The sequence below is a fragment of the Lolium rigidum genome, chromosome 1 (genome assembly GCF_022539505.1).
Source record: "Lolium rigidum isolate FL_2022 chromosome 1, APGP_CSIRO_Lrig_0.1, whole genome shotgun sequence".
NCBI lineage: Eukaryota > Viridiplantae > Streptophyta > Magnoliopsida > Poales > Poaceae > Lolium > Lolium rigidum.
In genome coordinates, this window is record NC_061508.1 from 319,015,557 (window position 1) to 319,031,262 (window position 15,706).

General features: G+C 47.3%; 1 protein-coding gene across 1 annotated transcript; it reads left to right on the forward strand.

Annotated features, from left to right (window-relative positions):
- Nucleotides 1–1,326: 1,326 nt before the first annotated feature.
- On the forward strand, nt 1,327–2,693 carry LOC124698255 (probable xyloglucan endotransglucosylase/hydrolase protein 23). The gene is made up of 3 exons (XM_047230763.1): nt 1,327–1,676; nt 1,748–1,941; nt 2,042–2,693. Exons 1-3 carry the CDS (start codon nt 1,416–1,418, stop codon nt 2,460–2,462), a joined length of 876 nt encoding a protein of 291 aa, XP_047086719.1. The 5' UTR covers nt 1,327–1,415; the 3' UTR covers nt 2,463–2,693.
- The last annotated feature ends 13,013 nt before the right edge of the window (nt 2,694–15,706 follow it).

Genomic DNA, 15,706 nt, shown 5'->3' on the forward strand with positions numbered 1-15,706 from the left:
TAGCTCCCCTGTGTGACCTTCCTCTCTTTCGGGCGATAACACTTGGAAGGTTCCTGGACTTGCAGGCTGAAGTGTCCCGCTGCGGGTATACCGGAGGCTATAATGTGCCAAAGGGTGCCAAACTTGGCTTTCCATGTGTATATGGCATAAAAAAACTAAACCTATCAAAAATTATGTTGGTGGAACCTCACGCGGTGAAATCTAGGAGGGTAGACCCCCCGGGGCACGCATACTGCCGTTTTCGGGGGGAAATGAATGTCGGAGCACCGGAATGCCACCAAAACTTGCATGTGGCCTAGGATATGTGTGGAAGTGTCTTGGAAGGTGTGATTCACCAAATGTTGCAAGGCATAGCTCCCCTGTGTGACCTTCCTCTCTTTCGGCGATAACACTTGGAAGGTTCCCCGAACGCGGTTTGCTCCGAAACCCTGATATGTTGGAGGGGAGTGAGGACTTAGAGTACTGTCGTATTGCAAAAGTATGGGTATACACATTTTATTAATTAAGATGTAGTACTTGTCATATTTAAGGAATAAATATAAGTAATGTAAGTATTAAAATAAGTATAATAAAAAGAAAAAAGAGGAAATGCCATAAGACGCACGGCAAAGGAAAAATTGCACGGCAAAGGCAGTTTTGCCGTGCGACCTTACTTTGCGCACGGCAAAGGGTTCGCGCAATGTCTTTATTTCTTTGCCGTGCGCGGTTTCATTGCCGTGCGCTTTTCTTCGGCTTTGCCGTGCGTTTTTTGTTTGCCGTGCGTCGTATGTCGTCTTTGCCGTGCAGTAGTCATTGCTGTGCGGTTTTCTTTTCGTTGGACGGCAAAAAATTCTTTACCGTGCGTGAGAACACGGCAATGAATGGTTGCACGGCGGCCGTTTTTCCCGTAGTGGCATGAACCGAAGAAGGAAGAAGCTGATCATCTATCCCCTGCTAATGGCCTGATCATGGATGTACAAGCGTTTCTTTTCTTTGTCCAGTGCCATTTGTCTGCTAGACACGAGTCATCTCAAATGCCAGACATGGTGATTAGGGAGCCGTTGCATCCATCCAGAAATCTGCTGCACGTCTCCATCGGTTTTAATGTGTTACAGTACGTACGCCATCGCCGTGCCAACCCTCTCAGGCGCCGCTGGTGCTCTCTACGTACAGCACCGTCCTGCCCTGTCTCCTCTCTTCTGGCGCCAACTCACACGCACTAGGCCGTGCTGGCAAGCTCCTACTTCGATTCGACGAACCATCCATACATCCGGCACGCAAAGCTTATCTCCAAACCCCTATATAAACCCCTCACGCTCTGCTCATTCGAATCACACACAGCACGAGCTTCGATCGAGCTCTCTACACTCTTCTCATCTTCTTGGGTACACGACACAAGCTAGTTGGGTAGAGTAAGATTCGGATCGAGCAGCATCATGGCTCGCATGGCAGTGTCGGTGCTAGCTATCCTGCTGGCCTCTTGTGCCATTGCGGCGGCGAGCTTCGACAAGGAGTTCGACATCACCTGGGGTGACGGCCGCGGCAAGATCCTGAATAATGGGCAGCTCCTGACGCTGGGGCTGGACAAGATCTCCGGCTCCGGGTTTCAGTCCAAGCACGAGTACCTCTTCGGCAAGATCGACATGCAGCTCAAGCTTGTTGCCGGCAACTCCGCCGGCACCGTCACAGCCTACTACGTAAGCTTGCTGACATTGATTTCGCTGCCTGGTGTGATGTGCGTGGCTAATCTGGTGTGGTGTATGTGCAGCTGTCGTCGATGGGGGCGACGCACGACGAGATCGACTTCGAGTTCCTGGGGAACGAGACCGGCAAGCCGTACACGCTGCACACCAACGTGTTCTCGCAGGGGCAGGGCCAAAGGGAGCAGCAGTTCCGCCTCTGGTTCGATCCCACCAAGGACTTCCACACCTACTCCATCCTCTGGAACCCAAAGCACATCATGTAAGCTTATTTGCCCATCGCCGGCCGCCGGAGCTTAACTTTTTTTTTCCAAGAACCCAAAGTTCAGAGCTTGATTGATTTGTTGTTGTTGTAAATGCAGCTTAATGGTGGACGACATGCCGATCAGGGACTTCCGGAACCTGGAGGGGAAGGGGATCTCCTTCCCCAAGAACCAGCCCATGCGGCTCTACTCCAGCCTCTGGAACGCCGACGACTGGGCCACGCAGGGCGGCCGCGTCAAGACGGACTGGTCCCACGCGCCCTTCTCCGCCTCCTACCGCGGCTTCAAGGCCGACGCCTGCATCGTCGTCGCCGGTGGACGCACGCGCTGCGGCGCCTCCATTGGCACGGAAGCCGCCCCAGGTACCGCCGGTGCCGGCGCCGGCGAGTGGTACAACCAGGAGCTGGACCTGACGCGGCAGCAGCGTATGCGGTGGGTGCAGAGCAACTACATGATCTATAACTACTGCACCGACCCCAAGCGCGTCGCCCAGGGCCTCCCCGCCGAGTGCTCCATGTAGTGCTGCGCATTCATGACAGCAGCAGCGGACCGAGTCGATCGCCGGAGCAAGATGGCTGGCCCTGGCCGGAGAAAGGGAAGAAAGGTGGCGTCTGTATAGATCTCTAAAATAAATAAGGATAGGTGATGGGAAAATGTGTACTGTAGGACGGTGGTTGGTAGATTCTTCAGTTTGTTGTTCGGCACGGTCAGTTCCTGTGTAATATATGCTTCCTATCTTGTTCTTCTTGAAGTGTCATGTTGCTTTTGGAAACAGCGTAATCTTTGTCGTTCCTTTCAATGTTACCGATTTGAAACCTTGTCAATCACTCGGGTCAATGCAAATGGGTGCCAAAACTGATAGGCAGTATTCAGATCAAGGATTTGGGTATCTGCAAAAATACATCTTATAGCTGAAGATAACTGGTTAAATATCGGACGATATTTTTAAATTAGATAATATCTAGCATTTTGAATACGGGTGTGTCTAAGGCTCGCAGCATGACGTCACCGTCTTCCTCGTATCCGATGTGTGCCCCGCCGCCACCGCCGGCCGAACAGTCGACCTACCCACTCGCGGCCAACGCACTTCCGCGAGGCCTCGCCACCCTGCCCCGTCAAAGCTCCTCCTCCGCCGGTCCATCACCACCCGGCCATCCCTCTAAGCCCCGATCCCTTCTCCGATGTCGGCACCCTGCACCTGCACCCTGAATCCTAAGATCCCCGCCGTCTGTGGCACGGCCAGCCTACGCCGTCACCGGCTCGGCTCGGTGGACGCTCCCCCCCCTCGTTGTGCAAGGTAGAAGACGAGCACGGATCTTGGCGCGATTCAATGGCTGCATGAACCGTTTGAATATAATTTGCATGGGAGAAGAAATAGAAATCTTATACAAATGATTAGGGCATTGGTTATAGATGAGGGAAATGCATATAGTTTAGGTTAAATTAAAAAATGTAGTCTATTTTTGTACACGATAAAGTCATTTACAAGATGAAACGGGAGTTCGGTTACGGACCGGTAATCGCGGAATCTCTCAGTCACAAAATTCCTGATTCAGATCACCGGCTTGACATAGTTGCAAGTAGGCGTGTAGCAGTCGCCAGGTGTTTAGCATCGACGTCGCAACTCCCCCGTAGTTCCATAGCCAAATACCCCATTAACTGGTACGTGTGGTGTGGCTCTTTCTTTAATTCTTTTCACCATAACGATCGGCATCCTTGTTGGATAGAAAGATCTACGTACACGCTGCTCGGTTCGTGTCAGGTGACAAGAAACTCCGTCGGTAGTACAAGGCATGGCCACCACTGGCCGGGTGGCAAGACGACGGGAAGATCACTGCCACAGTGCCACGATAAGCGACAAAGGACATGGGTCTCGTAATGATCCGTCAGGTCCCAGCTGCACCTGCACGCCTTCGTCGTCTTCACTGCTGCAATGGCCAAAGGTTAATGGCGTGCACGCACGCACGATACCGCCCAAGCTGCAGACCGCCGATACGTTGATGGGCAAGCTAGCTAGCTCATGCTCGCCTGTGATGTTGCCTCGGAGGAGCTAGCTACAAGGCCTTATCTTCTCGATCTTCGAGTACAGATGCAGGCACAAATTGACATAGAGTCTAGAGACCTAGAGTGATATCATGGAATTTCTGGAATTCATTTCCCTTCTTTTGTCGCACGATTCTATTTGGAGTGTCGTCCATGTATGTTAGGTACAGTTACGGATCTTTTGTGAAAAGGAAAAAAATTACTCTTCCTTGGCGTTTTCATGGCGGTTGGCGCCGATCGGTCCATGAATCATGATTAGTAGTTTAGTACCTTGCTGTACACGGCGGCAATGATAGACACCGGAACAGGAGAGACCTGCAGGATTGTCAGATTTATGAATTCTGACGGAGACAAATAATAGGGTGCCCTTGGCGTTTATTTCGGTGGGGTAGGCAGTGGTATGCGGCTTCATTTCCCTGCAGGGATCTGAAAAACATTAAAAAGATTGAGAAATTTTACCCAGTGATGTTACTTAATCAGTGAGCGTTGGAGCAAATGTCTGGTTTCTTGTAAGATTTGTACAACTAGTCCACATTTGCGATCATTGATGAGTAATTAGGTATGGATAATTAATTGCCCGCGACTAATTTGCGATCAATCTAAAACTAACTTAATTCTAGGCGGGCAGCGGCGGAAGCAGCTGTCTAGCTGCAGCTTGTTTGTTGAGTATTTTGCCCATCCAAACTCAATCTCCTTAGTAGTATTTTTATGGAGTTTATCAACTTAGCCAGGCCCTGCCGGGCCATGGCTCCACCATTGCGGTCACGTGTGATGTCACTTATTTATGTGTAATTCATGCTGAGAAAAATAAAATGTAATTGTATATTCATATGGAATTTTAATGTGCATGAATCAAGATGCGAATCAAAAAACATCTATCTAAATTCTCACACGTCCCCATTTTTTCTGTCTTTTTTCTTGCACGTGGTTTGCTTTGCTTACCTAGGAAACAAGTCCAAAATAGGATATAGATGCAAATCAAGAGGCAAACCTAATTCTCAGTCGAATCTAGAACTATCAAAAGGGTTAATTGATGTTGTTGCAATCTCATGATCCAAAAGGGCCACTGTCTTCCTTTTGTCTTCCTTTTTAGGGTTTGTGTTTTTCTGGTGGTTTGCGGTTTTCACGTTGTGCAGTTTCTTCCGGCCGGCCTTCGTGGCGAGGGGAGGAGGCGGTTCGATGTGTCGACGCCAAAATTGGCCAGATGGTCAAGCGTTCTGCTGGTGGGAGAAAGGCCCGTCTTCCTCCTTGTCAGTATAATTTGTTGTTGATGTTCTTCTTCTTCCTCGGCGCTAATGCCGGAGGGAGTTCCGGGTTTGCCCGGGCGGATGGCCCGGCCGCGGTGCTGGATCGGTCGGTTGACTCGAGTTCCCTTCCTTCCGGAAGGGACACTTTTCGCGGTACTCAAAGCCAAAGATGGCGATGGATGCTGCAGGCGTGTTGGATTGGTGTTCATGCCTTCTCGGCGCTGGTGTCAAGGAAGGAGGAAGCTGCGTGGTGGCAATTGTACCATGGTCGAAGATGATGATCTGCTTGCGCTTGGTTGTAGTTCTTTCTGCTGCAGGGGTCTTCTCTCAAGGTTATGTGATGATGACACATGCTCCGGAGATCTCTCAAGGTTATGTGATGATGACACATGCTCCGGAGATCTTCATGGGTGATCTTAGGGTGTTTTAGGTGTTCTTGGTCATTTGTGTTTGTGTTTCTCTGTGCTTGTAAGGGTCAAGAACTTTGTATCTTTCCGTGATATGAATGCAGAGAAATTCTCAAAAAAAAAAACAATTTTCCCTATGATTAGAATCTTCTGTTTTCTCAAAATTTATTTGTTCTGAAAGAGCCCTAAATTAATAGAAACCAATCAACTGATGATGTTAAAATGGGTGAAAACCTAATGCATCAGGAGCTAAAAAAAATGATAATGCACATGATTCAACACCTTTTTTTGTTAGGAAACAAGCATGCACATTATGAAGAATGCGATTACAATTCCCTAAGGTCTAAACATGGACCAAATGTGTGTGATGTACTAAACTACCCAACCTGTACCAAAACCAAATTGCATGAACCAATTAACCAGCCTGCCAAAAAATCCATGAGAAAACAACAAATTAGTGCATCTGTTTGTACATATACTTTTTTTTTTGAAACAAGGCAAGACTTGCCATTTTCATTGATAAAGAACAAGAAGGCCGATTTATTAACGGGAAAACCGGCCAAAAACCGATACAAAAACACCAATATCGTCATGAGACACGATAATATTGGGCACAAACCCCCGACCGACCTGGCCAAATGCCAACAGTCGGCCACACACGCCAACGAGAGACAGCTCGACTTGGCCGTCGAGCATCACAAGAGAACTATGCTGGGCTTGCGCCGACCGAATTGTCCTCCACACCACCGGTTGCTGGTCATCGTTGCCGCAAGGGCAGACTCCACCGCAGCTCCGACTCCACAACTCCACAACTCCACATCGAAGCACGACAAGACCCGTCGGGCACGCCGGTAACCGACTATCGAAGCCCAAGCCGCGACCCAAACTCTGCTTGACGCCTCATCGTTGCCAAACTGCCCATAGCGCCCCAAGCGAGGCAACTCAGCAACCATCCATCCTCGAGTCCCCAGGACGAAGCCCACTCCGAGACGATGCCCTCAACAGGGAGTGAGACGCAGAAGCACATCCATCGTCCGATCCAAGGATCTGAGGTTTCCCTCCGAAGGAAAAACTCCGAGGTGACGAGAGGAGCCCTGAACGACGCTTCCAAGAAAGTCAACGGCACCCACATGTGTCGCCATCGCCAGTCCGGACCAAAGCCCGGACAAGGATTTCACCTAGGATCCTTTACCTCGAACCACCCGAGTTGCCAGGCGACAAACTGCAACCGCACAACCGCAACCAAGAGCGCCACAACACCGCCTCCATGCCGCTGCCAAGCCCCAACGGATCCAAGATGGATCGATCTGGGCTAGTAGCACAACCACCCAAGCCACCACCTCTCCAATCGACGCCGCGACAGCCGCCGCACCGCCGGCCTGGCCAGATGCATGGATTGAAGCTTGGAGCTCCCGATCCGCCACGAAGGAGGCTCCCTGGGCCAGCTGACAGCGACGCCACCCCCCGTGGCCGATGTTGCTGGCCCCCATCCACGGGGACGCGCCGCATCACGCCACCACGGCCACCACCCGAGCTTCCGTCGTTGAAGCGTCGTCGGCTCGCTCGGGGCCGCCGCCCCGGCCTCCACGCGCCGATCAGCCCGCCGCCGCCTCACTCGGCAGATCCAGCCACCAGCGCCGTGCAGGAGAGAAACCCCCCACCACCTTCGGTGGAGGGACCCGCCGCCGCCGCGGCAGAGGCCCGCGGCAGCGGCAGCGGATGGACACGGAGGGGGGGGCGCGGGTTTGGGGGCTAGGCTTTCCCCCTGGCGCCGCGTGAGGAGCGGCGCGAGGGGGTCGGGAGGGGGGAATAGGAAGCCAAAATTTTCTTTGTATATATACTTTTCAAACTCAATAATAAAACTATATCACACATGGTTCTAAAGAGTAATGTATTTACATTTTAAAGAGTAATAAGTTTTAAGGAGGTCTATAATTGTTTGCAAGAACACTTGCACACTTGCATGGCCTGACATAAATGTTGGCCTACAAGACTCCAGAAGATCCAAAATCGCTGGTCCTGCATTTTGTGCAACACATGTTACTTCTCTCAAATCACAAAGGGAAAACATAATGATTGGTGTTACTAATTGAACCAAAATCTTCTATAGCTGTAAACCATATATTTGCTTCACTATTTGATGATTGCAAATGGTCCTAAAACAAGAGGATGGACTCGGGGACAGTGTGTCTATAGTCCACTCAACTAGATGGCACCTACACCACCTAAGATTCAAGACCTTGTCGTTTGTTTTGGGTGCACGTGTTTCGAATATGGAGTCCACCGTTCGCATGCGCCTGCAAATGAAATCTACGTTATTGGGTACTCCCAGCATTTTATATTATTCCGCATATATAAGGATCAGTCAAAGTTAATCTTTGCATTATTTGACCAACTATATAAGACAAATTATCAAAATTTAAAATATCTCAATATTTAGAGAGAAAAAATGTTGGTTTGCTTCACTATGTATGATTTGCCAAATTTTACAAAGTTTGACTTTAACAAAGCTTTATATGCGAAGTAATATCAAACAGAGGGAGTAGGTTATATGGAGTTACCTGGGTTCTGGTGGTAGGTTTTCATCTCTTAGTGAGCATTCGAGGGGGGATCTCGCACATTGGGTTTCCTACTATGTACTCCCTCCGGTCTTATTTAATTAACTCGGATTTAGTACAACTTTGTACTGAATTCAAGTTAATTAAATATGACCGGAGGGAGTAATCAGCAACCTCCTCCTATGGTTTGTTCGAACTTAATTATTTCCATTGCTAATGGAAAGAGGTTGAAGCCTGTTTAGAAAAGTTCCATCACCCAAACAAAACGCACTCTCCACATGTATAATTGGTTCAACGTACTAGACAGGGGGGCTTTCACGCATCATGGCAATACTAAAGCGACTTTTCAGGACCTGGCCGTCTTCATGCGGCCAGCTTCAGATAGCCCTGGTGCCTGGACATCTTGAGCTAGTCAATGTGGAAGAATTCAGATCACCAGATGGTTTTCTGCCACGCATTTGAGCTTTTGATCAATAGTTTCCGTTCGTTCGTGATCATTTTTTATAGTTTGGCAGCCTGATGATATGGAGATGGAACTTGATGTGGATGTGCGCTATAAATCAGCATATCTCCTTGCCAAGATAAGCATGGCAGGCACACACATGTAGCATGAAATACCTACTGAACTGTATAATCTGTCGGGCAGACATACAAGCCAAGTCACGGGGAGGACACGATACCGGCAAAGCAACATCAAGTACTAGCACAGATTGTCTGATTAGCAGGCTGATAGCTTCGTACCGTACATGCACGCAGGAGCAATTAGAGCGCCTTAATGCTGTAGCCACAGCTACAGTTGAAGCTATCTGCACGGCCATCCATCGAGCTGTATCCAACTAGCCAGCCAGTAGCGCTGTAACCGGGAGCTATTTTTCCTCCGATCGCCTTTTTCAGGCAGGTCACTGACTGTCCAACTTATCTCAGATGAACAGTGAGTGCTGCGTATTGGCTCAAATATTGGTGAAACAATGCACTGTATTCAGGCAGTCAAATATGTTAGACTATGTAATCATATGTGTCGGAGCAGGGGCGGGTCCAGATTTTTGATTATGGGTATTCAAAATTATAAAAATAATTATATGAAAAAAGTTTGTAAAATAATTTAATTATGGAGTAATGATCACACATATTTCATATTTTCTTGAGAAACCTTCACATTGAAGGATATTTGTGCCTGAGAAACATATGGATTAACCAAAAAAAGTGTACGAATGTTTAAATTCTTAAAATTTCGAACGGTTGAAGCTAACATGAAAAAGTAATAGTAGAACAAACACTATATGATCTTTCTTATAACAGAAATACATTCACCAAAGTTATTTTGCAAAGAAAAAAAGACAACAAATGCATACATGTCGGGGGGGGGGGGGGGTTGAACTCATGACCAAATTAATAGATAGTTCAAACTAAACCATTACACTACGTCAACAATTTTGTCATATTTGGACCGTTTTGTTTTTCATATATTCATTGAACATTTATTTATATATATATATATATCACAATATTTTTCAAATTATTTAGGTATTCAACTGAATACCCTTGACTTGAAGTGGGCCCGCCCTTATGTCGGAGTACTACTCCGTACCCGTACACATGGTATTCTTCACATGGTATCAGAGCGGTCCCACGACGGCGATCCTAGGAACTTCCACCACTTCCGCAATGATCGCCGCCCCCGGGGAGATCTCTCCTCGGGGACGCGGCACCCGGTCTTGATCAAAGATTAGATCGGTTTTCTAGATTAGATCGTAGATTGTTTTTCGAAATTCCAGCTTATATATTAGATCCAATTAGCCAAATAAAATCCCTACAAATCTACCAGATCCTCTCATACTCTGGTGAAGATTGGTGCAAATCCCGCCGCGCGGCAGGATCCGTGCGGTATATGGTGCTGACTGAATCCTGGAATCTCACGTACGTGCGAATCCGCCGGCCGATCCAGCCGGCTACCAGGAGACGCTCACGTCGCGCCCGCCACGGCCACGCGCTGCGCACAAGCCGGGCGGCATCGTCGAGCGGTGCCCAGCTGCACGTCCACCATAACCATGAGTCAAGGAAACACGGCCAAACCAGGAGCAGGCCAAGATCCAAAGGAGTTCACGTCCATGTGCATGTGCAGGATATTCTCGTCCATGTGCATGTGCAGGATTTTTTTTTTTTTTTTTTGCGAAACACAGTACAATCAAAGACGCTCATACATACGCGTACACACTCACCCCTATGAACGCACACACGCACACCCTACCCCTATGAGCACCTTCAAGAGACTGCGTTGAATAACTGATCCGGCGGGTCTTGAGATTGACGAAGTCACCACGAGGCGCCTCGTTGTCGACGGGAACGTCGCCTCCCACTGAAGAATATTCCGCCTTTATGAGACACCAAAGTGTCAAATCTGGGATTTGAACTCTGGTGGGCTGGGGGTGCCACTGCCCTCCTAACCATCCAACCACGGGTTGGTTCTCGGATATTTTCTTTTTCTCTATACGCAGGGTACCGCCGCCGGGAGTCCAAACTATATGCACATCACATATGTGTGTTGGCATGCCCATCCGAGCCCACACGGACGCCGCACCTGACACCGATCAAGACTCCGACTGCACCGGCATCTACACTGCGTCAAGCCGGAACGACATCGACCCAGCTTCAGCACCATCAAGATCTTCATCGACATTGGACAACTACATCATCGCCGATCTGCACCAACATGAAGAACTACGACAAGTTGTACGACTACATCAAGCTCTTCATCGAGTTCTACATCGCCAACACCAAACAACGCCAAGGTCTACATCATGCGAGTCGTCGCCGAAAGCTATCAAAAACAAAACCTTGCCGCAGAAACCTGTCGCCGCCGCCTAAAAACCCGACACATATAGGTGTAGATCTACTACTCCCTTTGAGCAAGTCTTTTCTGATGTATGGGGTCATGCACCTATTTCTGTTGGGAAACATGCCTATTATGTAAGTTTTATTGACGACTATAGCAAGTTTGTTTGGATTTATTTGCTCAAAAAGCGTTCTGATGTTTATCAAGCCTTTCAAAATTGGCAAAGTTATGTTGAGCACAACTTTGATAAGAAAATGGTTACTATGCAAACTGATTGGGGTGGTGAGTATGAGAAACTCAATGCCTTCTTTCAAAAATCAGGTATTACACACCATGTTTCATGCCCACATGCTCATCAACAAAATGGATCCGCTGAAAGAAAATATCGTCATATTGTTGATATTGTTGAGGTTGGCCTTGCCTTGCTTGCTAATGCCTCTATGCCTCTCAAATATTGGGATGAAGCCTTTCTCACAGCCACATTTCGCATTAATCTACTTCCTGGCAAAGTCATTAACCTTGAGTCTCCTACAGAACGCCTTCTCAAGATTACACCAAATTATGATGCTCTTAGAACCTTTGGTTGTGCCTGTTGGCCCAACCTTCGTCCCTACAATGCTAGGAAGCTTGCTTTTCGCTCCAAACGATGTGTGTTCCTTGGCTATAGTCCTCTGCATAAAGGTGTCAAATGCTTAGATGTCTCAACAGGCCGTGTCTATATATCTCATGATGTTGTCTTTGACGAGAATGTATTTCCGTTCCAAGAACTCCATCCCAATGCCGGTGCTCTCCTTAAAAAGGAAATCCTCTTACTTCCCACATCCACTCCAAATGAGGTTGCTTCACATACTGATGATCATATGTCTACTATTGTGCCTATTTGTGTTCCTCCTGTCTTTGTGTCGGAGGTTGATCCTCGAGCTGCTGAAATTTTGGTGCAAAATGATGCCACACAGCCTCCAGAATCCTATGCTGAAATCAGCATGCAAAGTGCTCAATCTGGCACAAACAATGATGCAGATTCCAGGGAACATTCCCCTGCTGGCAGCGATCCCGAGGTGGATTCGCCTGGGTCTCCGCGCGGTTCCGCCTCGTGCTCCGCGTCGGCGCCCCGCTCTCCCGCGCGCCCGACAGCTGCGGCCCCGCCTGCCGCGCGTGAACCCCCGCCCGCCTCCACTCCGCCTCGGCCGCATGGCGCTGGGGTCCCGCCTGTCTCCTCCGACGCGGACGCCCTGTCCAACAGCGACAACGATGTTTCTCCTGGATCGGGTGTGGCGCACAATGTTGTGCCCTCTCATGTGGCTTCGCCGGCTGTTTCTTCTGCCGGATCTTCAGCGATGGAATCTGATGCCCCTGCTGCACCACCATCGTCGCCACCAGGCCCTCGCACTCGTTTGCAAAAAGGTATACGCCAGCCTAAACAGTATACTGATGGAACTGTACGATATGGTATGCTCTCCTCCACAGGTGAACCTCGCAATTTACCTGATGCCCTCAAAGACACACAGTGGCGTGCTGCTATGCAAGATGAATATGATGCTCTCATGTTGAACAAGACCTGGACTCTTGTTCCTCCAAGTCCCAACAAAAATGTTATTGATTGCAAATGGGTCTACCGTATAAAGAGACGTGCTGATGGTACTATTGATCGTTACAAAGCAAGGTTGGTTGCGAAAGGATTCAAGCAACGGTATGGTCTTGATTATGAAGACACTTTCAGTCCTGTTGTCAAGATAGCCACTATACGCATTGTTCTCTCTATTTCTGTCTCCCGTGGTTGGAGTCTTCGGCAACTAGATGTCAAGAACGCGTTTCTACATGGTGTTCTGGAAGAGGTCTATATGAGACAGCCCCCTGGTTTTGAACATCCTGATACCCCCGGATATATTTGCAAACTTGATAAAGCTCTCTATGGTTTGAAACAGGCACCTCGTGCATGGTATTCTCGACTTAGTGCCAAGTTACAAGAGCTTGGATTTCTTCCATCCAAGGCTGACACCTCTTTGTTTCTATATGCTAAGTCTGGTATTATCATCTTTGTTCTTGTTTATGTTGATGATATTATTGTGACTAGTTCATCTGATGCTGCTATCTCAGTCTTGCTCAAGAGTCTAATGGCCAACTTTACTATCAAAGATTTGGGTGATCTTCATTACTTTCTTGGACTTGAAGTGAAACGAACACATGATGGGTTGCTCCTTTCTTAAGAAAAATATGCTCATGACATTCTCACACGAGTTGGTATGATTGATTGTAAGTCAGCTCCTACTCCGATGTCACCGTCTGAGCCCCTCTCCTTGCATGAAGGTACACCTCTTGGTCCTGATGACAGTAGTCAGTATCGCAGTATTGTTGGTGCCTTGCAATATCTCACCCTTACACGGCCAGATCTCTCATTCTCCGTCAATAAGGTTTGTCAATACCTACATGCTCCTACAACTGCTCATTTGACTGCAGCTAAACGGATACTACGCTATGTTAAGGATACATCTCAGCTTGGCCTTACGTTCAGACGGTCCGCCTCTACACTTCTTAGTGCTTTTTCCGATGCTGATTGGGCAGACAGTCTTGAAGATCGCCGCTCTACTGGAGGATTTGCTATCTTTCTTGGTCTGAATTTAGTTTCTTGGAGTGCTCGGAAACAAGCTACTGTCTCCCGTTCCAGTACGGAAGCTGAATACAAAGCCTTGGCTAATGCTACTACAGAGTTGATATGGGTGGAAGCTGTTCTTCGTGAACTTGGTGTGCAGCTTCGACATCGCCCCGTCTTATGGTGTGATAATCTGGGTGCCACGTTCTTGTCTGCCAATCCAGTGTTTCATGCTCGTACCAAGCATATTGAGATTGATTATCACTTTGTTCGGGAGCGTGTTGCGAACAACACTCTTGCTATCCGCTTTATCTCCACCAAGAACCAAATTGCTGATGGCTTTACTAAACCTCTTGCTGTAAAATTCTTAGATGAGTTTAAGCGTAATCTAAACCTCTCCCGTGGTTTAGATTAAGGGGGATGTTAGACTATGTAATCATACGTGTACGGGTACGGAGTAGTACTCCGACACGTACACGTATACCTCTTGTATGCCACGTATGGGGGCTTTTCCCTACACCTATATAAACACGCAACCGATGCCCCCGGAGGGGTACGCATCGTTCCACCACGATTAACAAAATACACACTTCATCCCAACATTCTGAAACCAAGAGACTACATCGGAAATTTAGTTTGCAGTTTGTACAGATTCCAACTGATGTTAGGCTGGGGATTTCTTTTCAGTCCATCGGACCAGTTATAGAGGCGAGCAACTTATAGAACAAGAACAGAGTGCATCAAAAGAACATTGCAGCAAAGGACATAAGCATGTATGGAATCTAAAATGTGCACACAATATTCAGTAGCCGGATATATTAGCTTCTCAAAAAAAAATGAAGAATATTTTTCAGAGGATGTAATATGTACTCACCATATTCAGTCACCAAGGTGTCTTCGGCTTTACCAGATGCACAAACCATGTTTTTCCATCATTACGGTAGGAAATTTCAACAGTTACATAACTGAAAATGGATGTCCCAGACTCATGTTTAGTGCATAAACACACAACTTTCAGGGAGGCACGTTTCAAAAAAATGCCTCAGCAATGAACCAATCGGAGTGAAGAGAAAATCAGTATTTTGCAAGACATCATTAAGTGACAAGAAATAAAATCATCCGACATGTCACTGCTATAAATCAAAATTGTGGAAAGGTTCATGCATATGTAGAGAATTATGGAGTCTACAGTTCTGAGATATTTGATCCTAGTATTATTTCATTTGGCACAAAAGCTTAGAACTAACCATTGAAATCCAGGAACTGAACCGCTCAAAAAAAAATCCAGGAACTGTAGACTCTTGTGCAGATTAGGCGAGCAGCATTCAAGATATATAATCGCCATTCCTGTGCAGCAACTCTTGTACTTATTTAAGATTAGGCGAGCAGTATTCAAGATATAAAATCACCACTCCTGTGCAGCAACTCTTTGTTCTAATGTTTTTATGTAGTCAGAGTCTTTTTTTTCTATATAGTGAGAGAAATCTAAGGAAATATTGATGCGTGCACATATGTGCTTTGATGCTAAAAATGGGTCATCAATTGGCATTCAAGAATCTTCAAACAAACGCTGTCTCCTTCTACAATTAACTGGTTCTAGAGCTTAAAGTAACTCAAATGCACCAGAAAGAAAGAATAGCAACAGAGAGCAAACACGTCATCTTAATACATTTCTACGGATTAATGGTGAAAATCACAACAACTTATTGAATCAGATCCCATAAACTTCCTAAGAGAATCATACATCTATAAATTCCTAAAAAAGATTAGGAGGAACCGGAACCCCTAACGGCAAGACACTGAGTTTAGCTGAAAGCAAGCAAACATAAGTCAAACGACAGAGTTTGTGGAATATCTATCTATGACACTGTATATAGCTGATTCATTCTTCCTTCGGCGTTCACATTTCCGCTTTAGACTGTCGGATGACTCAGATTTCTTGGCATCATCTAGAGGGCTGGTCTCCTTTTTCTTGGGATTAACTGGAGAGCTGATTTCCGTGATGTCATCATCTGCACAATTATGTTGTTCATGCTATAACATACAGTGAGTACATTGTATTGTTCAAACGTGAAAGATAGGGTAT

Coding starts and splice junctions, on each gene's coding strand:
- LOC124698255 (XM_047230763.1), top strand. CDS start 1,416: ATGGCTCGCATGGCAGTGTCGGTGCTAGCTATCCTGCTGGCCTCTTGT. Junction 1,677..1,747: donor GCACCGTCACAGCCTACTAC/GTAAGCTTGCTG, acceptor GTGTATGTGCAG/CTGTCGTCGATGGGGGCGAC. Junction 1,942..2,041: donor TGGAACCCAAAGCACATCAT/GTAAGCTTATTT, acceptor TTGTAAATGCAG/CTTAATGGTGGACGACATGC.